General features: G+C 56.0%; 1 protein-coding gene across 1 annotated transcript; it reads left to right on the top strand.

The window, feature by feature from the left end:
* LOC133363007 (tyrosine-protein phosphatase non-receptor type 1-like) lies at nucleotides 1-24,241 on the top strand. Its single transcript, XM_061582013.1, has 9 exons — nucleotides 1-363; nucleotides 5,161-5,251; nucleotides 6,599-6,693; nucleotides 11,561-11,659; nucleotides 13,459-13,596; nucleotides 17,073-17,282; nucleotides 18,866-19,105; nucleotides 21,853-22,295; nucleotides 23,911-24,241. Exons 1-9 carry the CDS (start codon nucleotides 307-309, stop codon nucleotides 24,197-24,199), a joined length of 1,662 nt encoding a protein of 553 aa, XP_061437997.1. The 5' UTR covers nucleotides 1-306; the 3' UTR covers nucleotides 24,200-24,241.
* Nucleotides 24,242-27,819: the final 3,578 nt, after the last annotated feature.

The raw sequence follows: 27,819 nt of genomic DNA, 5'->3' as shown, positions 1-27,819 counted from the left end.
GGGGAGAGAGAGAGACGGGAGAGAGACGGGGAGAGACGGGAGAGATAAGGGAGAGAGACGGGGAGAGATAAGGGAGAGTTTGGGAGAGAGACGGGGGAGAGAGGGGAGAGTTCGGGAGGGAGAGGGGAGAGTTCGGGAGGGAGAGAGGGAGGGGAGAGAGACGGGAGAGAGAGGGGAGAGATAAGGGAGAGTTAAGAGAGAGGGGGGAGAGAGGGGAGAGATAAGGGAGAGATAAGAGAGAGATTGGAGTGATCGGTTATTGGAGGGATCAATAATTGTATTGATCAGTGATTGAAGTGATCAGCCATGGAGGAGGAGTTTGAGGAAATCGACCGCGCTGGAAATTGGACGACTATCTTTAATGTGAGTGTCCACCTGTAACACTGTGTGAGTCTGTGGGTCTCTGTGTGAGTCTGTGGGTGTCTGTGTGAGTCTGTGGGTCTCTGTGTGAGTCTGTGGGTCTCTGTGTGAGTCTATTGGTCACTGTGTGAGTCTGTGGGTCTGTGTGTGAGTCTGTGGGTCTCTGTGTGAGTCTGTGGGTCTCTGTGTGAGTATGTGGGTCTCTGTGTGAGTCTGTGGGTCTCTGTGTGAGTCTGTGGGTCTCTGTGATGAGTCTGTGGGTCTCTGTGTGAGTCTATGGGTCTCTGTGTGGTGAGTCTGTGGGTCTCTGTGATGAGTCTGTGGGTCACTGTGTGAGTCTGTGGGTCTCTGTGATGAGTCTGTGGGTCTCTGTGTGAGTCTGTGGGTCTCTGTGATGAGTCTGTGGGTCTCTGTGTGAGTCTGTGGGTCTCTGTGATGAGTCTGTGGGTCTCTGTGTGAGTCTGTGGGTCTCTGTGATGAGTCTGTGGGTCTCTGTGTGAGTCTGTGGGTCTCTGTGTGAGTCTGTGGGTCTCTGTGATGAGTCTGTGGGTCTCTGTGATGAGTCTGTGGGTCTCTGTGTGAGTCTGTGGGTCTCTGTGTGAGTCTGTGGGTCTCTGTGACGAGTCTGTGGGTCTCTGTGTGAGTCTGTGGGTCTCTGTGATGAGTCTGTGGGTCTCTGTGTGAGTGTCTGTGGGTCTCTGTGTGAGTCTGTGGGTCTCTGTGTGAGTCTGTGGGTCTCTGTGATGAGTCTATGGGTCACTGTGTGAGTCTCTGGGTCTATGTGTGAGTCTCTGGGTCTCTGTGATGAGTCTATGGGTCACTGTGTGAGTCTCTGGGTCTCTGTGTGAGTCTCTGTGTGAGTCTGTGGGTCTCTGTGTGAGTCTGTGGGTCTCTGTAAAGAGTCTATGGGTCACTGTGTGAGTCTCTGGGTCTCTGTGTGAGTCTGTGGGTCTCTGTGTGAGTCTGTGATGAGTCTGTGGGTCACTGTGTGAGTCTGTGGGTCACTGTGTGAGTCTGTGGGTCTCTGTGTGAGTCTGTGGGTCACTGTGTGAGTCTGTGGGTCTCTGTGTGAGTCTGTGATGAGTCTGTGGGTCACTGTGTGAGTCTGTGGGTCACTGTGTGAGTCTGTGGGTCTCTGTGTGAGTCTGTGTGAGTCTGTGGGTCTCTGTGTGAGTCTGTGGGTCTCTGTGATGAGTCTATGGGTCTCTGTGTGAGTCTGTGGGTCTCTGTGTGAGTCTGTGGGTCTCTGTGATGAGTCTATGGGTCTCTGTGATGAGTCTATGGGTCTCTGTGATGAGTCTGTGGGTCTCTGTGTGAGTCTATGGGTCTCTGTGTGAGTCTGTGGGTCTCTGTGTGAGTCTGTGGGTCTCTGTGATGAGTCTGTGGGTCTCTGTTGTGTGATGAGTCTATGGGTCTCTGCTGTGTGATGAGTTTATGGGTCTCTGCTGTGTGATGAGTCTATGGGTCTCTGCTGTGTGATGAGTCTATGGGTCTCTGCTGTGTGATGAGTCTATGGCTCTCTGCTGTGTGATGAGTCTATGGCTCTCTGCTGTGTGATGAGTCTATGGGTCTCTGTTGTGTGATGAGTCTGTGGGTCTCTGCTGTGTGATGAGTCTGTGGGTCTCTGCTGTGTGATGAGTCTGTGGCTCTCTGCTGTGTGATGAGTCTGTGGGTCTCTGCTGTGTGATGAGTCTATGGCTCTCTGCTGTGTGATGAGTCTGTGGGTCTCTGCTGTGTGATGAGTCTATGGCTCTCTGCTGTGTGATGAGTCTGTGGGTCTCTGCTGTGTGATGAGTTTATGGGCCTCTGCTGTGTGATGAGTTTATGGGTCTCTGCTGTGTGATGAGTCTATGGCTCTCTGCTGTGTGATACGTTTATGGGTCTCTGCTGTGTGATGAGTCTGTGGATCTCTGCTGTGTGATGAGTCTGTGGGTCTCTGCTGTGTGATGAGTCTATGGCTCTCTGCTGTGTGATGAGTCTATGGCTCTCTGCTGTGTGATGAGTCTATGGGTCTCTGCTGTGTGATGAGTCTGTGGGTCTCTGCTGTGTGATGAGTCTATGGGTCTCTGTGATGAGTTTGTGGGTCTCTGTGTGAGTCTGTGGGTCTCTGTGTGAGTCTGTGGGTCTGTGTGTGAGTCGGTGGGTCTATGTGTGAGTCTGTGGGTCTCTATGATGAGTCTGTGGGTCTCTGTGTGAGTCTGTTGGCCTCTGTGTGTGATGAGTCTGTGGGTCTCTATGATGAGTCTGTGGGTCTCTATGATGAGCCGGTGGGTCTCTGTGTATTTGGTGTTTGCGCGAGAAACGAGGAAATGCCGCGCGAACATTGTGTCGTCGTTCCGAGTACGGCGTTGGTGCTACCAACTACCGGCATTCCGATGAACCGTGACGCAACAACCACCACCCCCACCACCACCGTCACCACCACCACCACCGCCACCACCACCACCGCCATCATCAACACCACCGCCACCACCACCACAATCACCGCCACTGCCACCACCCCCACCTCCTCCACCACCACTACCATCATCACCACCACCGCCACCACCACCACCATCATCACCACCGCCACCACCACCACCATTATCGCCACCACCACTACCATCATCACCGCCACCGCCACCACCGCCAGGAGAGGCGTCTCACGATCCCAGGAACTCGATGAGCGTCATCGTTGTTTTCAGAAAAAAGGGGAATGTCCGGCAGGATGTTGGGAATAGACGGTGACGGTGGTGGTGGTGGTGACGGTGGTGGTGGTGACGGTGGTGTAGGTGGTGACGGTGGTGGTGGTGGTGGTGACGGTGGTGGCGGTGGTGACGGTGGTGGTGACGGCGGTGGTGGGGCATCAATCAAATTCAGCCCCACTGAATGCATATCAGAGCCATGATGATGATGGTGGTAATGCTGATGATGGTGGTGGTGATTGTGACAGGCTAGAGATGATGGTGATGATGATGATAATGGTGATGATGATGGTGATGATGAGAATGGCGATGATGATGATGGTGGTGTTGATGATGATGTTGATGATGATGAGAATGATGATGATTATGATGATGGTGGTGGTGATGATGATGATGATGGTGGTGATGGTGGTGGTGATGGTGGTGGTGATGATGATGGTGGTGGTGATGATGGTGTTGGTGATGATGATGATGAGAATGGCGATGATGATGATGATGGTGGTGATGATGATGGTGATGATAATGGTGATGATGATGGTGATGATGAGAATGGCGATGATGATGATGGTGGTGATGATGATGATGTTGATGATGATGAGAATGATGATTATGATTATGATGATGGTGGTGGTGGTGATGATGATGGTGGTGGTGGTGATGATGATGATGGTGGTGGTGGTGATGATGATGGTGGTGATGATGATGGTGATAATAATGGTGATGGTGATGAGATTGGCGATGATGATGGTGGTGATGATGGTGATGATGATGATGGTGGTGGTGATGATGGTGGTGATGATAATGATGTTGATGATGATGAGAATGATGATGATTATGATGATGGTGGTGATGATGATGATGGTGGTGATGGTGGTGATGGTGGTGGTGGTGATGATGATGGTGGTGATGATGATGGTGATGATGAGAATCGCGATGATGATGATGGTGGTGATGATGATGTTGATGATGATGATTATGATGATGATGGTGGTGATGATGATGGTGGTGGTGATGATGGTGGTGATGGTGGTGATGGTGGTGGTGATGATGATGATGGTGGCGATGATGATGGTGGTGATGATGATGATGGTGGTGGTGATGATGATGATTATGATGATGATGGTGATGATGATAGTGGTGATGATGATGGTGATGATGATGATGGTAGTGGTGATTATGTTGGTGGTGATGATGATGATGGTGGTGGTGGTGATGATGATAGTGGTGATGATGATGGCGATGATGATGTTGGTGGTGGTGGCGATGATGGTGATGATTATGATAGTGGTGATGATGGTGGTGATGGTGGTGATGGTGGTGGTGATGATGATGGTGGTGGTGATGATGGTGGTGGTGATGGTGGCGATGATGATGATGGTGGCGATGATGATGGTGGTGATGATGATGATGGTGGTGATGATGATGATGGTGGTGGTGATGATGATGATTATGATGATGATGGTGATGATGATAGTGGTGATGATGATGGTGATGATGATGGTGGTGGTGATTATGGTGGTGGTGATGATGATGATGGTGGTGGTGGTGATGATGATAGTGGTGATGATGATGGCGATGATGATGTTGGTGGTGGTGGCGATGATGGTGATGATTATGATAGTGGTGATGATGATGATGATGGTGGCGATGATGGTGATGATGATGGTGATGATTATGATAGTGTGATGGTGATGATGATGGTGGCGATGATGGTGATGATGAGAATGGCAATGATGGTGGTGGTGGTGATGATGAGAATGGCAATGATGATGGTGGTGTTTGTGATGATGAGAATGATGATGATTATGATGATGATGATGGTGATGATGATGGTGATTGTGATGATGGTGATGATGATGGTGGTGGTGATGATGGTGTTGATGATGGTGATGATGGTGATGATGGTGGTGATTGTGATGATGGTGATGATGGTGATGATGGTGGCGATGATGATGGTGATGATGATGGTGATGATGATGGTGATGATTATGATGGTGGTGATGATGATGGCGATGATGATGGTGGTGATGTTGATGATGATGATGATGGCGATGATGATGGTGGTGATGTTGATGATGATGGTGATGATGGTGTTTGTGTGTTCTGACCGCCCCAGGAGATCAAGGAGCAGAGCCGCGACTTCCCCTACAAGGTGGCGAAGAGGCAGGAGAACCGCCTACGGAACCGTTACCGTGACGTCAGCCCCTGTGAGCACTACACTACACTATACACTACACTACTATACACTATACATTACACTATACACTACACTACTATACACTATACACTACTATACACTACACTATACACTACACTACTATACACTACACACTACACTATACACTACACTACACTATACACTACAACACTATACACTATACACTACACTATACACTACACTACTATACACTATACACTACACTATACACTACACTACTATACACTACACACTACACTATACACTACACTATACACTACACTACTATACACTACTACACTATACACTACTACACACTACACCACTACACACTACACTATACACTACACTATACACTACACTATACACTACACTATACACTACTAAACACTACACTACTAAACACTACACTACTATACACTACACTATACACTACACTACTATACACTACACTACACACTACACTACACACTACACTATACACTACTATACACTACACTACACACTACTACACTATACACTACTAAACACTACACTACTATACACTACACTATACACTACACTATACACTACACTACTATACACTACACTATACACTACACTATACACTACTATACACTACACTATACACTACACTACTATACACTACACTACTATACACTACACTACACACTATACACTACTACACTACTACACTATACACTACTACACTATACACTACACACTACATTATACACTACATTCTGCTGGAGGCTACCTGGGGGACCTTTGCCTGTGTAGCTATAGACATTGCTGCTACTAACAGCACTTGCCCCTACAGCCCTGCTAGAGGCTACCTGGGCGACCTTTGCCTGTGTAGCTACCGGCACTTGCCCCTACGGCCCTGTTGGAGGCTACCTGGGCGACCTTTGCCTGTGTAACTACCGGCACTTGCCCATACAGCCCTGCTGGAGGCTACCTGGGGGACCTTTGCCTGTGTAGCTACCATCACTGCTGCTGCTGCTCACAGCACTTGCCCATTCGGCCCTGCTGGAGGCTACCTGGGCGACCTTTGCCTGTGTAGCTACCGGCACTTGCCCCTACGGCCCTGCTGGAGGCTACCTGGGGCACCTTTGCCTGTGTGTCTATAGACACTCTTGCTGCTGCTCACAGCACTTGCCCCTAGCGCCCTGCTGGAGGCTACCTGGGGGACCTTTGCATGTGTAGCTACCATCACTGCTGCTGCTGCTCACAGCACTTGCCCCTAGGGCCCTGCTGGAGGCTACCTGGGCGACCTTTGCCTGTGTAGCTACCGGCACTTGCCCCTACAGCCCTGCTGGAGGCTACCTGGGGGACCTTTGCCTGTGTGTCTGTGCAGACGACCACAGCCGGGTGCGGCTGCAGCGCGGCGGTAACGACTACATCAACGCCAGCCACTTGGAGGCCGCTCAGCGCAGATACATCCTGACACAGGTACACAGTGTGTACACACACACACATACACACACAGTGTGTACACACACACATACACACACATACATACACATACATACACACACAGTGTGTACACACACACATACACACACATACATACACACACATACACACACAGTGTGTACACACACACATACACACACATACACAGGTACACACACACAGGTACACACACACATACACAGTGTGTACACACACACATACACACACACACACAGGTACACACACACACACAGGTACACACACACATACACACACATACACAGTGTACACACACATACACAACAACAACAACAACTTCCATTCGCCACTAAGTGGCGGTGACGTCACCACGATGCTTGTGCCAGGCCAAGTGCACCTTGAGGCCACATGAAGTGTCGAACGCCCGCTGGCAGGAGGTCACGGGGCAGACCCAGCAGGTGCCACGGGTCGACTGACCGAGATGACCGAGATGACTGGCTGATGCACCACCTGTGCCCCCTACTGTACCAACTTGCTGTGCTTTAGCCACCCGGCGCTCCGCTCGTTGTTGTGAGCGTCGCTCCTCCGCCCTCCGTTGTTGCTGGAGGGCGACTGCTTCCAACTGCCCAGTAGCGTCCTTCACGAGCCTCCTCCACTGAGGCCGATCTTGACACCGCTGGTACCGGTCATCGGCAAGTCCACTCAGCTCCACGTCCTCCTGTACCACGTCACTCCATCTCTTCTCTAGCCCCCCGTGCCGCGCCCGTCTAGCCCCCTCGATCCGGCCGAACAAAAGCTGTTTAGGCATGCGGTGGCTGGGCATGCGGGCTACATGACCCAGCCAACGCATACATACACACACACACACTGGTACACACACACACATACACACAGTGTGTACACACACACATACACACTGATACACACAGTGTGTACACACACACTGCTACACACACATATACACACACACACACTGCTACACACACACATACACACACACACTGCTACACATACACACACACATACACACACACATACACACACATACACACACATACACACTGATACACACAGTGTGTACACACACACACACACTGCTACACACACACATACACACAGTGTGTACACACACACATACACACACATACACACACATACACACTGATACACACAGTGTGTACACACACACACACTGCTACACACACACATACACACAGTGTGTACACACACACATACACACACACACATACACACACACATACACACACATACACACACATACACACTGATACACACAGTGTGTACACACACACACACTGCTACACACACACATACACACAGTGTGTACACACACACATACACACACACACTGCTACACACACACGTAGCCGGGTATGGGTACGGGTACCCGTTTGCGACCCTGGTGCGGCCGGGTACGGGTACGGGTAGGGTATGGGTAGGGTATGGGTAGGGTACGGGTAGGGTACGGGTAGGGTACGGGTAGGGTAGGGTACGGGTAGGGTACGGGTAGAGTACGGGTACGGGTAGGGTACGGGTAGGGTACGGGTAGAGTACGGGTAGGGTACGGGTAGAGTACGGGTACGGGTAGAGTACGGGTACGGGTAGAGTACGGGTAGGGTAGGGTACGGGTAGGGTACGGGTAGAGTACGGGTAGGGTACGGGTAGGGTACGGGTAGAGTACGGGTACGGGTAGAGTACGGGTACGGGTACGGGTAGAGTACGGGTAGGGTACGGGTAGAGTACGGGTAGGGTAGGGTACGGGTAGGGTACGGGTAGAGTACGGGTAGGGTACGGGTAGGGTACGGGTAGAGTACGGGTAGGGTACGGGTAGGGTACGGGTAGGGTAGGGTACGAGAGTATGGGTACGTAGGGTACGGTGTACGGGTAGGGTACGGGTAGGTACGGGTAGGGTAGGGTACGGGTAGGGTAGGGTACGGGTACGGGTAGGGTACGGGTAGGGTACGGGTAGGGTAGGTACGGGTAGGGTACGGGTAGGGTACGGGTACGGGTAGGGTACGGGTAGGGTACGGGTACGGGTAGGGTACGGGTAGAGCACGGTAGGGTAGGGTACGGTAGGGTACGGGTACGGGTAGGGTACGGGTAGGGTACGGGTACGGGTAGGGTACGGTAGGGTAGGGTACGGGTAGATTGGGTAGGGTAGGTAGGGTACGGGTAGGGTACGGTAGGGTACGGGTAGGGTACGGGTAGGGTACGGGTAGGGTACGGGTAGAGTACGGGTACGAGGGTACGGGTAGGGTACGGGTAGGGTAGGGTACGGGTAGAGTACGGGTAGGGTACGGGTAGAGTACGGGTAGGGTACGGGTAGGGTACGGGTAGGGTAGGGTACGGGTAGAGTATGGGTACGGTAGGGTATGGGTACGGGTACGGGTAGGGTACGGGTAGGGTAGGGTACGGGTAGAGTACGGGTAGGGTAGGGTACGGGTAGGGTACGGGTAGGGTAGGGTACGGGTAGGGTACGGGTAGGGTACGGGTACGGGTAGGGTACGGGTAGGTACGGGTAGGGTACGGGTAGGGTACGGGTACGGTAGGGTACGGGTAGGGTACGGGTAGGGTAGGGTACGGGTAGGGTACGGGTACGGGTAGAGCACGGGTAGGGTAGGGTACGGGTAGGGTACGGGTACGGGTAGGGTACGGGTAGGGTGAGCGGGTAACGGTAGGGTAGGGTACGGTAAGTATGGGTAAGGGGTAGGTGGGTACGGGTAGGGTACGGGTAGGGTACGGGTAGGGTACGGGTAGGGTACGGGTACGGGTAGGGTACGGGTACGGGGGGTAAGGAATCAAAACCCGTTTGCGACCTCTGGCGTAGAGTAGCAGCCAGAGGTCGGGGCAGATGGAGCAAGTCTGAGGCACAACTAGCTGGTCAGACTACAATACACACACACATACTGGTACATACACGCATACATACTGGTACACACACACATACACTGGTACATACACACACGCATACACACTGGTACAACACACACATACACTGTACATACACACACGCAGACACACTGGTAACACCACACATACACTGGTACATACCACACGCATACACACTGGTACACACCACATACACTGGTACATACACACACGCATACACACTGTACATACACACACATACACTGTACATACACACACCGCATACACACTGGTACACACACATACACTGGTACATACACACATGCATACACACTGGTACACACACACATACACTGGTACATACACACACGCATACACACTGGTACACACACACATACACTGGTACATACACACACGCATACACACTGGTACACACACACATACACTGGTACATACACACACGCATACACACTGGTACACACACACATACACTGGTACATACACACACGCATACACACTGGTACACACACACATACACTGGTACATACACACACGCATACACACTGGTACATACACACACATACACTGGTACATACACACACGCATACACACTGGTACACACACATACACTGGTACATACACACACGCATACACACTGGTACACACACGCGCATACACACTGGTACATACACACACATACACTGGTACACACACACACACATACACTGGTACATACACGCATACATACTGGTACATACACACACACATACACTGGTACATACACGCATACATACTGGTACACACACACACGCATTCACACTGGTACATACACACACATACACACTGGTACATACACACACACACACTGGTACACACTGGTACATACACACACACACTGCGTCTCTCCCCCCGTGTCTCTCCCCCCGTGTCTCTCACCGCATCTCTCCCCCCGCGTCTCTCCCCCCGCGTCTCTCCCCCCGTGTCTCTCCCCGTGTCTCCCCCCGCGTCTCTCCTTCCGTGTCTCTCCCCGTGTCTCTCCCCCCGTGTTTCTCTCCCCGTGTCTCTCCCCGTGTCTCTCTCCCCGTGTCTCTCCCCCCGTGTCTCTCCCCCCGTGTCTCTCCCCCCGTGTCTCTCCCCGTGTCTCTCCCCGTGTCTCTCCCCGTCTCTCCCCGTGTCTCCCCGTGTCTCTCCCTGTGTCTCTCCCCCCGTGTCTCTCCCCGTGTCTCTCCCCCCGTGTCTCTCCCCGTGTCTCCCCCCGTGTCTCTCCCCGTGTCTCTCCCCATGTCTCTCCCCGTCTCTCCCCGTGTCTCCCCGTGTCTCCCCGTGTCTCTCCCTGTGTCTCTCCCCCCGTGTCTCTCCCTGTGTCTCTCCCCCCGTGTCTCCCCGTGTCTCCCCGTGTCTCTCCCTGTGTCTCTCCCCCCGTGTCTCTCCCCGTGTCTCTCCCCCCGTGTCTCTCCCCCCGTGTCTCTCCCCCCGTGTCTCTCCCCGTGTCTCCCCCCGTGTCTCTCCCCGTGTCTCTCCCCGTGTCTCTCTCCGTGTCTCCCCGTGTCTCTCCCCGTGTCTCTCCCCCCGTGTCTCTCCCCCTGTGTCTCTCCCCGTGTCTCTCCCCATGTCTCTCCCCGTGTCTCCCCGTGTCTCTCTCCGTGTCGCCCCGTGTCTCCCCCCGTGTCTCTCTCCGTGTCGCCCCGTGTCTCTCCCCGTGTCTCTCCAACGCCCCATCCTGGCGCTGCCACCACTGATCCCCCTGCCCCCCCCCCGTGCCCCCCCTCCCCCCCCCTTGCCTCCCCCCCCGTGCCCCCCCCCGTGCCCCCCCCTCCCCCCCCCTTGCCTCCCCCCCCGTGCCCCCCCTCCCCCCCCGTGCCCCCCCCCGTGCCTCCCCCCCCTTGCCTCCCCCCCCGTGCCCCCCTCCCCCCCCGTGCCCCCCCCCGTGCCTCCCCCCCCGTGCCTCCCCCCCCGTGCCCCCCTCCCCCCCCGTGCCCCCCCCCTCCCCCCCCAGGGCCCCCTCCCCGGCACGTGCGGCCACTTCTGGCAGATGGTTTGGGAGCAAAGGTCACGAGCCGTCGTCATGCTGAACCGCCTCGTGGAGAAGGGATCGGTGCGGACACCACAACAACCACCACAACCACAACAACCACAACAACCACAACAATTACAACAACAACAACAATTACAACAACAACAACAACCACAACAACAACCACAACAACCACAATAACAACAATTACAACAACAACCACTACAACAACAACAACTACAACAACCACAACAATCACAACAACCACAACAACAACAACAACCACAACAACCACAACAACCACTACAACAACCACAACAACAACAATTACAACAACAAACACAACAACAACAACAACCACAACAACCACAACAACAACCACAACAACAACTACAACCACTACAACAACAACCACTACAACAACAACCACAATAACAACCACAACAACAACAACCATCACAGCCATGAGTGAGTGTGTGTGGTGAGTGTGTGCGGTGAGTGTGTGGTGTGTGTGAGTGGTGAGTGTGTGGTGAATGTGAGTGAGTGGTGAGCGTGGTGAGTGAGTGGTGAGTGTGGTGAGCGTGGTGTGTGGTGAGAGCGTGGTGAGTGAGTGAGTGTGTATGGTGAGTGTGGTGAGCGTGGTGTGTGGTGTGGTGAGTGTGGTGAGTGTGTATGATGAGTGAGTGGTGAGTGAGTGGTGAGTGAGTGGTGAGCGTGGTGAGTGTGGTGAGTGTGTATGATGAGTGAGTGGTGAGTGAGTGGTGAGTGAGTGGTGAGCGTGGTGAGTGTGGTGAGTGTGTATGATGAGTGAGTGAGTGGTGAGCGTGGTGAGTGTGGTGAGTGTGTATGATGAGTGAGTGGTGAGTGAGTGAGTGGTGAGCGTGGTGAGTGTGTATGATGAGTGAGTGGTGAGTGAGTGGTGAGTGAGTGGTGAGTGAGTGGTGAGCGTGGTGAGTGTGGTGAGTGTGTATGATGAGTCAGTGGTGAGTGAGTGGTGAGTGAGTGGTGAGCGTGGTGAGTGTGGTGAGTGTGTATGATGAGTGAGTGGTGAGTGAGTGGTGAGCGTGGTGTGTGGTGTGGTGTGTGTGGTGAGTGTGTGTGGTGAGTGTGTGAGTGTGTGGTGAGTGAGTGGTGAGCGTGGTGTGTGTGGTGTGTGTGTGTGGTGTGGTGAGTGAGTGTATGGTGAGCGTGGTGTGTAGGGTGAGTGTGTATGTGGTGAGTGTGGTGAGTGAGTGAGTGAGTGGTGAGTGTGTGTGGTGAGTGAGTGTGGTGAGTGAGTGGTGAGCGTGTGGTGAGCGTGGTGAGTGTGTGTGGTGTGTGTGAGTGGTGAGCGTGTGTGTATGTAGTGTGTGTGGTAAGTGTGTGGTGAGTGTGGTGAGTGTGTGTGGTGAGTGAGTGGTGAGTGAGTGGTGAGCGTGGTGTGTGGTGTGGTGAGTGTGGTGAGTGAGTGTGTGTGGTGAGTGGTGAGTGAGTGGTGAGTGTGTGGTGAATGTGAGTGAGTGGTGAGCGTGGTGTGTGAGTGGTGAGTGAATGTGAGTGTGGTGAGTGAGTGAGTGGTGAGTGTGGTGTGTGGTGTGGTGAGCGAGTGGTGAGTGGTGAGTGAGTGGTGAGCGTGGTGTGTGGTGTGGTGAGTGTGGTGAGTGAGTGTGGTGTGTGTGTGGTGAGCGTGGTGAGTGTGTGGTGAGTGAGTGGTGAGTGAGTGTGGTGTGTGTGTGGTGAGCGTGGTGAGTGTGTGGTGAGTGAGTGGTGAGTGAGTGTGGTGTGTGGTGTGGTGAGTGCAGGTCAAGTGTGCTCAGTACTGGCCGTCCCGTGGTGAGCGTGAGGTGGGTGAGTGTGTGGTGAGTGAGTGGTGAGTGTGGTGTGTGGTGTGGTGAGTGCAGGTCAAGTGTGCTCAGTACTGGCCGTCCCGTGGTGAGCGTGAGGTGAGTTTCCCGGACGTGGCCTTGCGGCTCACCCTCCTGGGTGAGCAGATCAAGGACGACTACACCCTGAGGCAGCTGCAGCTCCACAACATCACGGTGAGTCGCTCACCACAACGCTCACCACCACGCTCACCGCCACACTCACCACGCTCACCACCACACTCACCACCACACTCACCACCTCGCTCACCACCACGCTCACCACCACGCTCACCACCACGCTCACCACCACACTCACCACCTCGCTAACCACCACGCTCACCAACACGCTCACCACCACGCTCACCACGCTCACCACCACACTCACCACCACGCTCACCGCCACACTCACCACGCTCACCACCACACTCACCACCACACTCACCACCACGCTCACCACCACGCTCACCACCACACTCACCACCTCGCTCACCACCACGCTCACCACCACGCTCACCGCCACACTCACCACGCTCACCACCACACTCACCACCACACTCACCACCTCGCTCACCACCACGCTCACCACCACGCTCACCACCACGCTCACCACCACACTCACCACCTCGCTCACCACCACGCTCACCACCACGCTCACCACGCTCACCACCACACTCACCACCACACTCACCACCTCGCTCACCACCACGCTCACCACCACGCTCACCACCACGCTCACCACCACACTCACCACCACACTCACCACCACGCTCACCGCCACACTCACCACCACGCTCACCACCACGCTCACCACGCTCACCACCACACTCACCACCACGCTCACCACCACGTTCACCACCACCCCTATCAGCCTCACCACGCTCACCACCCCCACCACACTCACCACGCTCACTACCTTCACCACACTCACCACACTCACCACACTCACCACACTCACCACGCTCACCACTCACCACCCCCACCACACTCACCACGCTCACCACGCTCACCACGCTCACCACCCCCACCACACTCACCACCACGCTCACCACTCTCACCACTCTCACCACTCTCACCACTCTCACCACCCCCACCACACTCACCATGCTCACAACCACACTCACCACTCACCACTCCCCCTGTCTCTCCCCCACTCACCACCCTCACCACCACCACCACGCTCACCACTCACCACCCCCCTGTCTCTCCCCCACTCACCACGCTTACCACCACCACCACGCTCACCACTCACCACTCCCCCTGTCTCTCCCCTACTCACCACCCTCACCACCACCACCACGCTCACCACTCACCACCCCCCTGTCTCTCCCCCACTCACCACGCTCACCACCACCACCACGCTCACCACTCACCACTCCCCCTGTCTCTCCCCCACTCACCACCCTCACCACCACCACCACGCTCACCACTCACCACCCCCCTGTCTCTCCCCCACTCACCACGCTTACCACCACCACCACGCTCACCACTCACCACTCCCCCTGTCTCTCCCCTACTCACCACCCTCACCACCACCACCACGCTCACCACTCACCACCCCCCTGTCTCTCCCCCACTCACCACGCTCACCACCACCACCACGCTCACCACTCACCACTCCCCCTGTCTCTCCCCTACTCACCACCCTCACCACCACCACCACGCTCACCACTCACCACCCCCCTGTCTCTCCCCCACTCACCACGCTCACCACCACCACCACGCTCACCACTCACCACTCCCCCTGTCTCTCCCCCACTCACCACCCTCACCACCACCACCACGCTCACCACTCACCACCCCCCTGTCTCTCTCCCACTCACCACGCTCACCACCACCACCACGCTCACCACTCACCACCCCCCTGTCTCTCCCCCACTCACCGCGCTCTCCCCCACCACCACGCTCACCACTCACCGCTCCCCCTGTCTCTCCCCCACTCACCACCCTCACCACCACCACCACGCTCACCACTCACCACCCCCCTGTCTCTCTCCCACTCACCACGCTCACCACTCACCACCCCCCTGTCTCTCTCCCACTCACCACGCTCACCACTCACCACCCCCCTGTCTCTCTCCCCGCGTCACCAGACAGGAGAAAGCCGCACTGCTCTTCCACTACACCACCACACTCACCACCCCCACCACCCTCACCACACTCACCACACTCACCACACTCACCACCACACTCACCACGCTCACCACACTCACCACACTCACCACACTCACCACCACACTCACCACGCTCACCACACTCACCACACTCACCACACTCACCACCACACTCACCACGCTCACCACACTCACCACACTCACCACACTCACCACCACGCTCACCACGCTCACCACGCTCACCACGCTCACCACCCTCACCACTCACCCCCCCTGTCTCCCCCCGCTCACCAGACAGAAGAAAGTCGCACGGCTCTGCACTTCCACTACACCACCACACTCACCACCCTCACCACCCTCACCACCCTCACCACCACGCTCACCACTCACCACCCTGTGTCCCCACTCACCAGACAGGAGAAAGCCGCACTGCTCTGCACTTCCACTACACCACGTGGCTCACCACACTCACCACACTCACCACACTCACCACACTCACCACACTCACCACGCTCACCACGCTCACCACACTCACCACGCTCACCACGCTCACCACACTCACCACTCACCACACTCACCACACTCACCACGCTCACCACGCTCACCACGCTCACCACACTCACCACGCTCACCACGCTCACCACGCTCACCACACTCACCACACTCACCACACTCACGCTCACCACGCTCACCACTACACCACCACACTCACCACCCCCACCACGCTCACCACCCTCACCACCACGCTCACCACCCTCACCACCACGCTCACCACACTCACCACGCTCACCACACTCACCACACTCACCACGCTCACCACACTCACCACACTCACCACACTCACCACGCTCACCACTACACCACCACACTCACCACCCTCACCACCACGCTCACCACACTCACCACCACTGCCCCTGTCTCCCCGCTCACCAGACAGGAGAAAGTCGCACCGCTCTCCACTTCTACTACACCACCACGCTCACCACACTCACCACACTCACCACGCTCACCACTCACCACCCCCCGTCTCCCCCCACTCACCAGACAGGAGAAAGTCGTACCACTCTCCACTTCCACTACACCACCACACTCACCACCCACACCACGCTCACCACCACGCTCACCACCACACTCACCACCCCCACCACGCTCACCACCACGCTCACCACCACACTCACTACCCCCACCACTCTCACCACTCCCCCTGTCTCTCCCCCACTCACCACCCCCACCACCCCCACCACGCTCACCACTCACCACTCCCCGTCTCTCCCCCACTCACCACCCCCACCACCCCCACCACGCTCACCACTCACCACTCCCCGTCTCTCCCCCACTCACCACCCCCACCACCCCCACCACGCTCACCACTCACCACTCCCCGTCTCTCCCCCACTCACCACCCCCACCACCCCCACCACGCTCACCACTCACCACTCCCCGTCTCTCCCCCACTCACCACCCCCACCACCCTCACCACCACGCTCACCACACTCACCACTCACCACACTCACCCCCCTGTCTCTCCCAACTCACCAGACAGGAGAAAGTCGCACGGCTCTCCACTTCCACTACACGACGTGGCCCGACTTTGGGGTCCCCGACTCTCCGGCCTCGTTCCTCAGCTTCCTGCAGGAGGTCCGCTCCAGCGGAGCGCTGGCGCCAACGCACGGACCCAGCCTCGTGCACTGCAGCGCCGGCATCGGACGCTCCGGGACCTTCTGCCTGGTGGACACGTGTCTGTTGCTGGTGGGTGGGTGGGTGGGTGAGCGAGTGAGCAAGTGGCTGGGTGGGTGAGTGAGTGAGTGGGTGAGTGGGTGGGTGAGTGGGTGGGTGGGTGGGTGAGCGAGTGAGTGAGTGGCTGAGTGAGTGGCTGAGTGAGTGGCTGAGTGAGCGAGTGGCTGAGTGAGTGAGTGGCTGCGTGAGTGAGTTGGTGAGTGGGTGAGTGGGTGGGTGAGTGAGTGAGTGGGTGGGTGGGTGGGTGAGTGAGTGAGTGGGTGAGTAAGTGAGTGGCTGAGTGAATGAGTGAGTGGGTGGGTGAGTGGCCCAGCCTCGTGCACTGCAGCGCCGGCATCGGACGTTCCGGCACCTTCTGCCTGGTCGACACGTGCTTGTTGCTGGTGGGTGGGTGGGTGGGTGAGTGGCTGAGCGAGTGAGCAAGTGGCTGGGTGAGTAGCTGAGTGAGTGAGTGAGTGGCTGAGTGAGTGGGTGGGTGGGTGGGTGAGTGGGTGGGTGGGTGAGTGGGTGGGTGAGTGGGTGAGTGAGTGAGTGGGTGGGTGAGTGGGTGGGTGGGTGGGTGAGTGAGTGAGTGGGTGGGTGGGTGAGTGGGTGGGTGGGTGAGTGGGTGGGTGAGTGGGTGAGTGAGTGAGTGAGTGGGTGAGTGGGTGGGTGGGTGGGTGGGTGAGTGAGTGAGTGGGTGGGTGGGTGGGTGGGTGAGTGAGTGAGTGAGTGGGTGAGTGGGTGGGTGGTGGGTGGGTGAGTGGGTGGGTGGGTGGGTGGGTGAGTGGGTGGGTGAGTGAGTGGCTGAGTGAGTGAGTGGCTGAGTGAGTGAGTGGGTGAGTGGCCCAGCCTCGTGCACTGCAGCGCCGGCATCGGACGCTCCGGGACCTTCTGCCTGGTGGACACGTGTCTGTTGCTGGTGGGTGGGTGGGTGGGGGGGTGAGTGGGTGGGTGGGTGAGTGGCTGAGTGAGTGGGTGAGTGGGTGGGTGGGTGGGTGGGTGAGTGAGTGGGTGGGTGGGTGGGTGAGTGGGTGGGTGGGTGGGTGAGTGGGTGGGTGGGTGGGTGGTGGGTGGGTGGGTGAGTGGCTGAGTGGGTGAGTGAGTGAGTGAGTGGGTGGGTGAGTGAGTGAGTGGGTGGGTGAGTGAGTGGGTGGGTGGGTGGGTGGGTGGGTGGGTGAGTGAGTGGGTGGGTGGGTGGGTGAGTGGGTGGGTGGGTGGGTGAGTGGGTGGGTGGGTGTTGTGGGTGGGTGGGTGAGTGGCTGAGTGGGTGAGTGAGTGAGTGGGTGGGTGAGTGAGTGAGTGAGTGAGTGAGTGGGTGGGTGAGTGAGTGAGTGAGTGGGTGGGTGGGTGGGTGGCTGAGTAAGAGAGTGAGTGGGTGGGTGAGTGAGTGGCTGAGTGAGTGAGTGGCTGATTGAGTGAGTGGCTGAGTGAGTAAGTGAGTGGCTGAGTGAGTGAGTGGCCGAGTGAGTAAGCGGGTGGCTGAGTAAGTGAGTGGCCGAGTGACGCAAACTCCAAATCAACAGCCGACGTCACGGTCGGGCTGGAACCGACGACCTCCCGTACCCCCGGCGAGGTCGTCAACATCTCTCCTGCCCCCGTGGCGCCCGCTACAGATGGCCGCCGGTGCTGACGACGACGCCGGCGGTGGTGGCCGTGGTGGCGGTGGTGGTGGTGGTGGTGGTGGACCCTCCCCGGTGGACATCCGTGCCGTGCTGCTGGAGATGAGGACGTCCCGCATGGGACTGATCCAGACGCCGGACCAGCTCCGCTTCTCGTACCTCGCCGTCATCGAAGGCGCCAAGATCGTGACGCTGGCTGCCGGCGCTGGCGGCAGCGACGATGACGGAATCGAGGCGAGTTGCGTTTTGGCGCTTGTGGACGCGGTGGGATGAGTCTGTGGGTTTCTGTGTGAGTCTCTGGGTCTCTGTGTGAGGCTGTGGGTCTCTGTGTGAGTCTGTGGGTTTCTGTGTGAGTCTCTGGGTCTCTGTGTGAGGCTGTGGGTCTCTGTGTGAGTCTGTGTGAGTCTGTGGGTTTCTGTGTGAGTCTCTGGGTCTCTGTGTGAGGCTGTGGGTCTCTGTGTGAGTCTGTGTGTCTCTGTGATGATTCGGTGGGTCTCTGTGTGAGTCTGTGGGTTTCTGTGATGAGTCTGTGCTTCTCTGTGATGAGTCGGTGGGTCTATGTGTGAGTCTCTGGGTCTCTGTGTGAGTCTGTGGGTCTCTGTGATGAGTCTATGGGTCTCTGTGATGAGTCTGTGGGTCTCTGTGATGAGTTTGTGGGTCTCTGTGTGAGTCTGTGGGTCTCTGTGATGAGTCTATGGGTCTCTGTGATGAGTCTATGGGTCTCTGTGATGAGTCTGTGGGTCTCTGTGTGAGTCTGTGGGTCTCTGTGTGAGTCTGTGGATCTCTGTGATGAGTCTGTGGGTCTCTGTGATGAGTCTGTGGGTCTCTGTGATGAGTCTGTGGGTCTCTGTGTGAGTCTGTGGGTCTCTGTGATGAGTCTGTGGGTCTCTATGATGAGTCTATGGGTCTCTATGATGAGTCTATGGGTCTCTATGATGAGTCTGTGGGTCTCTATGATGAGTCTATGGGTCTCTGTGATGAGTCTATGGGTTTCTGTGTGAGTCTATGGGTCTCTATGATGAGTCTGTGGGTCTCTATGATGAGTCTGTGAGTCTCTGCTGTGTGATGAGTCTGTGGGTCTCTGATTTGTGATGAGTCTATGGCTCTCTGCTGTATGATGAGTCTGTGGCTCTCTGCTGTGTGATGAGTCTATGGGTCTCTGCTGTGTGATGAGTCTGTGGGTCTCTGCTTTGTGATGAGTCTATGGGTCTCTGCTCTGTGATGAGTCTATGGGTCTCTGCTTTGTGATGAGTCTTTGGGTCTCTGCTGTGTGATGAGTCTGTGGCTCTCTGCTGTGTGATGAGTCTATGGGTCTCTGCTGTGTGATGAGTCTATGGGTCTCTGCTGTGTGATGAGTCTGTGGGTCTCTGCTTTGTGATGAGTCTATAGGTCTCTGCTGTGTGATGAGTCTATGGGTCTCTGCTGTGTGATGAGTCTGTGGGTCTCTGCTTTGTGATGAGTCTATGGGTCTCTGCTGTGTGATGAGTCTATGGGTCTCTGCTGTGTGATGAGTCTATGGCTCTCTGCTGTGTGATGAGTCAATGGGTCTCTGTGTGTGATGAGTCTATGGGTCTCTGCTGTGTGATGAGTCTATGGGTCTCTGCTCTGTGATGAGTCTATGGCTCTCTGCTGTGTGATGAGTCTATGGGTCTCTGCTGTGTGATGAGTCTATGGGTCTCTGCTGTGTGATGAGTCTGTGGGTCTCTGTGATGGTCTGTGGGTCTCTGCTGTGTGATGAGTCTATGGGTCTCTGCTCTGTGATGAGTCTATGGGTCTCTGCTCTGTGATGAGTCTATGGGTCTCTGCTGTGTGATGAGTCAATGGGTCTCTGTGTGTGATGAGTCTATGGGTCTCTGCTGTGTGATGAGTCTATGGGTCTCTGCTCTGTGATGAGTCTATGGCTCTCTGCTGTGTGATGAGTCTATGGGTCTCTGCTGTGTGATGAGTCTATGGGTCTCTGCTGTGTGATGAGTCTGTGGGTCTCTGTGATGAGTCTATGGGTTTCTGTGTGAGTCTATGGGTCTCTATGATGAGTCTGTGGGTCTCTATGATGAGTCTGTGAGTCTCTGCTGTGTGATGAGTCTGTGGGTCTCTGATTTGTGATGAGTCTATGGCTCTCTGCTGTGTGATGAGTCTGTGGCTCTCTGCTGTGTGATGAGTCTATGGGTCTCTGCTGTGTGATGAGTCTGTGGGTCTCTGCTTTGTGACGAGTCTATGGGTCTCTGCTCTGTGATGAGTCTATGGGTCTCTGCTTTGTGATGAGTCTTTGGGTCTCTGCTGTGTGATGAGTCTGTGGCTCTCTGCTGTGTGATGAGTCTATGGGTCTCTGCTGTGTGATGAGTCTGTGGGTCTCTGCTTTGTGATGAGTCTATGGGTCTCTGCTGTGTGATGAGTCTATGGGTCTCTGCTGTGTGATGAGTCTATGGCTCTCTGCTGTGTGATGAGTCAATGGGTCTCTGTGTGTGATGAGTCTATGGGTCTCTGCTGTGTGATGAGTCTATGGGTCTCTGCTCTGTGATGAGTCTATGGCTCTCTGCTGTGTGATGAGTCTATGGGTCTCTGCTGTGTGATGAGTCTATGGGTCTCTGCTGTGTGATGAGTCTGTGGGTCTCTGTGATGGTCTGTGGGTCTCTGCTGTGTGATGAGTCTATGGGTCTCTGCTCTGTGATGAGTCTATGGGTCTCTGCTGTGTGATGAGTCTATGGGTCTCTGCTCTGTGATGAGTCTATGGCTCTCTGCTGTGTGATGAGTCTATGGGTCTCTGCTGTGTGATGAGTCTGTGGGTCTCTGTGATGAGTCTGTGGGTCTCTGCTGTGTGATGAGTCTGTGGGTCTCTGTGATGAGTCTATGGGTTTCTGCTCTGTGATGAGTCTATGGGTTTCTGCTGTGTGATGAGTCAATGGGTCTCTGTGTGTGATGAGTCTATGGGTGTCTGCTGTGTGATGAGTCTATGGGTCTCTGTGTGTCCCTGTCCACTCCAGGAGGGATGGATGGAGCTGTCGAACGATGATGGCGGCGACGGCGGTGGTGGCGGTGGTGGTGGTGGCGGTGGTGGCGGTGGTGGTGGTGGCGGTGGTGGCGGTGGTGGTGGTGGCCAATGGTCGGCTGACCAACTTTCACCGGACTTGCCGCCGCCGCCGCCACCGCGTCCAGAACGTCGCCCGGCACCGGATCTCACCATCACCGCCTCCTCCTCCTCCTCCTCCTCTTCCTCCGTCAACTCCTCACCGTCTCCACCGCCATCGCCGCCATCGCCGCCATCGTCGCCGACGGCGGAGCCGGCGTTACGGTTTCGGCGCGTTGCCGGGACGACGGCTGAGCCGGTGTCGGTGTTGCCGGGATATCCGGAGGAGGAGGCGGCCGACAGGAACGTTGACGACGAGGAGGAGAAGGGGGCGGCAGATGCCGGGTGGCAAAACTCGAGGTGACTGCACGAAACTCATCACACAGCAGAGACCCACAGACTCATCACACAGCAGAGACCCACAGACTCATCACACAGCAGAGAGCCACAGACTCATCACACAGCAGAGACCCATAGACTCATCACACAGCAGAGACCCATAGACTCATCACACAGCAGAGACCCATAGACTCATCACACAGCAGAGACCCATAGACTCATCACACAGCAGAGACCCACAGACTCATCACACAGCAGAGACCCATAGACTCATCACACAGCAGAGAGCCACAGACTCATCACACAGCAGAGACCCATAGACTCATCACACAGCAGAGACCCATAGACTCATCACACAGCAGAGACCCATAGACTCATCACACAGCAGAGACCCATAGATTCATCACACAGCAGAGACCCACAGACTCATCACACAGCAGAGACCCATAGACTCATCACACAGCAGAGAGCCACAGACTCATCACACAGCAGAGACCCATAGACTCATCACACAGCAGAGACCCATAGACTCATCACACAGCAGAGACCCATAGACTCATCACACAGCAGAGAGCCACAGACTCATCACACAGCAGAGACCCATAGACTCATCACACAGCAGAGACCCACAGACTCATCACACAGCAGAGACCCATAGACTCATCACACAGCAGAGACCCACAGACTCATCACACAGCAGAGACCCACAGACTCACACAGAGAGGCATAGACTCATCACACAGCAGAGACCCATAGATTCATCACACAGCAGAGACCCATAGACTCATCACAGAGACCCACAGACTCATCGCAGAGACCCGTAGACTCATCACAGAGACCCACAGACTCATCACAGAGACCCGTAGACTCATCACAGAGACCCATAGACTCATCACAGAGACCTACAGACTCATCACAGAGACCCACAGACTCATCACAGAGACCCACAGACTCATCACAGAGACCCACAGACTCATCACAGAGACCCACAGACTCATCACAGAGACCCGTAGACTCATCACAGAGACCCACAGACTCATCACAGAGACCCACAGACTCATCACAGAGACCCACAGACTCATCACAGAGACCCGTAGACTCAGCACAGAGACCCATAGACTCATCACACACAGAGACCCATAGACTCATCACACAGCAGTATTAACTAGGGCGGTCGTTGGGGTTGAACCTCCTATACGGGCAGTGAACTTGGAGGTGGCCAATTAATTTAGTTATGCAAATGGTTCAACAGGAGTGTCTGTGACTAACGTTCTCTCTCCCTCTCTCTTGTCTCCTACACTCACCACCACCACTAACTATCACCACCACCACCACCACTCCCACCACCACCACCGCCACCTCAACCACCACCACCTCAACCACTCCCACCACTACCACCACCACGACCACCACCACTCCCACCACCACTCCCACCACTACCCCCACCACTCCCCCCACCACCACCACCCCCCCCCTCCACTCCCCCCCCCCCACCACCACAACCACCCCCACCACCACCCCCCCCACTCCCCCCCCACCACCACCACCCCCCCCACCACCACAACCACCCCCACCACCACCCCTCCACCACTTCCCCCCCCCACCACCACCACCCCCCCCACCACGCCCCCCGCAGCCCATCTCCGCGCGCCGCGTCCGACCGCCGTGTCAAGCGAGAGCGCCGCGAGTCTCGCCGAGCGGCGATGGTGGAGCGTCTCAAGGAGATGCGGTGCCGGCAGTCCCTTGCCGAGCGGGCGGCCGCCGACCACGCCGGCGCTCCGGCGTCACCGGCGTCGCCGGCGTGGTGGTGGCGGCGCTGGCGGCGGTGGCACGGCCGCTGGGGGTGGCGGCCGCTGATGGCCGGAGCTTTCCTGATCGGGGCCTTGTCGCTAGGCCTCTACGCCGGGTGCCGGACCTACGTCTAGAGATGGCGCCACCCTCGCGAACCGTGGGTGGGCGGTGGTGGTGGTGGCGGTGGTGGTGGTGGTGGCGGTGGTGGTGGTGGTGGCGGTGGTGGTGGTGGTGGCGGTGGTGGTGGTGGTGGCGGTGGTGGTGGTGGTGGCGGCGGTGGTGGCGGTGGCGGCGGTGGTGGCGGTGGCGGCGGTGGTGGCGGTGGCGGTGGCGGCGGTGGTGGCGGTGGTGGCGGTGGCGGTGGCGGTGGCGGTGGCGGTGGCGGTGGCGGTGGGGGGCGGTGGGGGGTGGTGGTGGTGGTGGTGGTGGTGGTGGTGGCGGTGGCGGTGGGGGGCGGTGGGGGGTGGTGGCGGTGGCGGTGGTGGTGGTGGCGGTGGGGGGCGGTGGGGGGTGGTGGGGGGGGGGTTCTGTATCGGCTGTTGCCACCGCCGCCACCGCCACACCGCGTGGGAGGCGGCCATGTTGCTGCCACCCCATCTTTATCATCATCATCCTGATCATCATCATCATCCTCATCATCATCTTCGTCATCATCCGCCCCTCACTCCCTCCCATTTCTTGCCGCGTGTGGAAGGCGGCCATGTTGCCGCCACCACCACCACCACCACCACCACCTTCTCGACCGTCACCACCACCGTCATCACCACCGTCACCACCACCAGGACATCACCATCACAACCATCACCACCACCGTCACCACCACCGTCACCACCACCGTCACCACCATCACAACCACCATCACCACCATCACCACCACCGTCACCACCACCGTCATCACCACCGTCACCACCATCACCACCATCACCACCGTCACCACCACCAGGACATCACCATCAGCACCATCACCACCACCATCACCACCATCACCATCACCACCACCACCATCACCACCACCGTCATCACCACCAGGACATCACCATCATCACCACCATCACCGTCATCACCACCACCATCACCACCACCATCACCACCACCGTCACCACCGTCACCACCATCACCACCATCACCACCATCACCACCACCGTCACCACCACCGTCATCACCACCAGGACATCACCATCACTACCATCACCACCATCGTCACCACCATCACAACCATCACCACCATCACCATTACAACCACCGTCAACACCATCGCCACCATCACCACCGTCGTCACCACCACCACCATCACCACCACCACTATCACCACCACCATCACCACCACCATCACCACCACCATCACCACCACCATCACCACCATCACCACCATCACCACCACCATCACCACCACCATCACCACCACCATCACCACCACCATCACCACCACCATCACCACCACCATCACCACCACCATCACCACCACCATCACCACCACCATCACCACCATCACCACCATCACCACCATCACCATGGTCAAGATGTCCCCCTCCCACCCGGTCCTGTCGTGGTTCTGCACGTGGCGTTTGCGGTTGGGGGGGGGTGGTGGGGGGGTGGTGGGGGGGTGGTGGGGGGGTGGTGGGGGGGTGGTGGGGGGGTGGTGGGGGGGTGGTGGGGGGGTGGTGGGGGGGCTGATGGGGGGGGGGATGGCCCCGGGGGGAGGGGCGTGAGATTTCTGTGGGGGTCAAGAGTTTGTGTTGCGCTCTCTCTCCCTCACTCTCTCTGTTTGTTTCTGTCTCTCTGTCTCTCTAACTCTCTCTCTGTCTCTCCCTCACTGTCTCTCACTCTCTCTCTGTCTCTCTGTCACTCACTCTCTCTCTGTCTCTCTCTGTGTCTCTCTGTCTGTCTCTCTCTCTCTGTCTCTCTCTCTGTCTCTCTAACTCTCTCTGTCTCTCTGTCTCTCTCTCTGTCACTCACTCTCTGTCTCTCTCTGTCTCTCTCTGTGTCTCACTCTCTCTCTGTCTCTTACTCACTCTCACTCACTCTCTCTCTCTCTCTGTCTCTCTCACTCTCACACTCTCACTCACTCTGTCACTCACTCTCTGTCTCTCTGTCTCTCTGTCTCTCTGTCTCTCTGTCTCTCTGTCTCTCTGTCTCTCTCACACTCTCTGTCTCACTCCCTCACTGTCTCTCTCTCTGTCTCTCTCACTCTCTCTGTCTCTTACTCACTCTCTGTCTCACTCCCTCACTGTCTCTCTCACTCTGTCTCTCTCTCTGTCTCACTCCCTCACTGTCTCTCTCACTCTGTCTCTCTCTCTGTCTCACTCCCTCACTGTCTCTCTCACTCTGTCTCTCTCTCTGTCTCACTCCCTCACTGTCTCTCTCACTCTGTCTCTCTCTCTGTCTCACTCCCTCACTGTCTCTCTCACTCTGTCTCTCTCTCTGTCTCACTCCCTCACTGTCTCTCTCACTCTGTCTCTCTCTCTGTCTCACTCCCTCACTGTCTCTCTCACTCTGTCTCTCTCTCTGTCTCACTCCCTCACTGTCTCTCTCACTCTGTCTCTCTCTCTGTCTCTCTCACTCTCTCTGTCTCTTACTCACTCTCTGTCTCTCTGTCTCTCTCTGTGTCTCTCTCACTCTCTCTGTCTCTCTCTCTGTCTCTTACTCACTCTCTGTCTCTCTCACTCTCACACTCTCTCTCTGTCTCTCTGTCTCTCTCTCTGTCTCTCTGTCTCTCTCTCTGTCTCTCTGTCTCTCTCACTCTCTCTGTCTCACTCCCTCACTGTCTCTCTCACTCTGCTGAGTGATGATCGCTCTGCCGCCCGCTCGCTCGCACGCCGACGATGACGTCGATGATGACGTTGTCGATGATGACGTCGATGTCAACGATGACGTCGATGATGACGTCAATGTCAACGATGACGTCGATGATGACGTTGATGTCAACAATGACGTTGTCGATGATGACGTCGATGTCAACGATGACGTCAATGTCAACGATGACGTTGTCTATGATGACGTTGATGTCAACGATGACGTTGTCTATGATGACGTTGATATCAACGATGACGTTGTCTATGATGACGTTGATGTCAACGATGACGTCGATGATAACGTTGATGTCAACGATGACGTCTATGATGACGTCAATGTCAACGATGACGTCTATGATGACGTTGATGTCAACGATGACGTCAATGTCAACGATGACGTCTATGATGACGTTGATGTCAACAATGACGTTGTCGATGATGACGTTGATGTCAACGATGACGTCGACGATGACGTCGATGACGTTGATGTCAACGATGACGTCGATGATGACGTTGATGTCAACGATGACGTCGATGATGACGTTGATGTCAACGATGACGTCGATGATGACGTCGATGATGACGTTGACCTCGATGATGACGTTGATGTCAACGATGACGTTGTCGATGATGACGTTGATGTCAACGATGACGTCGATGATGACGTTGATGTCAACGATGACGTCGACGATGACGTTGATGTCAACGATGACGTCGATGATGACGTCGATGATGACGTTGACCTCGATGATGACGTTGATGTCAACGATGACGTTGTCGATGACGTTGATGTCAACGATGACGTCGATGATGACGTCGATGATGACGTTGACCTCGATGATGACGTTGATGTCAACGATGACGTCGATGATGACGTCGATGATGACGTTGACCTCGATGATGACGTTGATGTCAACGATGACGTTGTCGATGATGACGTTGATGTCAACGATGACGTCGAT

Source organism: Lethenteron reissneri, unplaced genomic scaffold, assembly GCF_015708825.2.
Source record: "Lethenteron reissneri isolate LAM-NWPU_2019-01 unplaced genomic scaffold, ASM1570882v1 scaffold_1639, whole genome shotgun sequence".
NCBI classification, from domain to species: Eukaryota; Metazoa; Chordata; class Hyperoartia; order Petromyzontiformes; family Petromyzontidae; genus Lethenteron; species Lethenteron reissneri.
Note: the sequence above shows the minus strand (reverse complement) of the source record. Positions and strands in the feature narration are given on the sequence as shown.

What these genes read in the sequence shown, in the direction of transcription:
- LOC133363007 (XM_061582013.1), top strand. Translation starts at nt 307, where the DNA reads ATGGAGGAGGAGTTTGAGGAAATCGACCGCGCTGGAAATTGGACGACT. An exon ending in TTACCGTGACGTCAGCCCCT is followed by an intron (nt 5,252 to 6,598) that starts GTGAGCACTACA and finishes GTGTCTGTGCAG; the next exon opens with ACGACCACAGCCGGGTGCGG. An exon ending in GCGACGATGACGGAATCGAG is followed by an intron (nt 19,106 to 21,852) that starts GCGAGTTGCGTT and finishes TGTCCACTCCAG; the next exon opens with GAGGGATGGATGGAGCTGTC.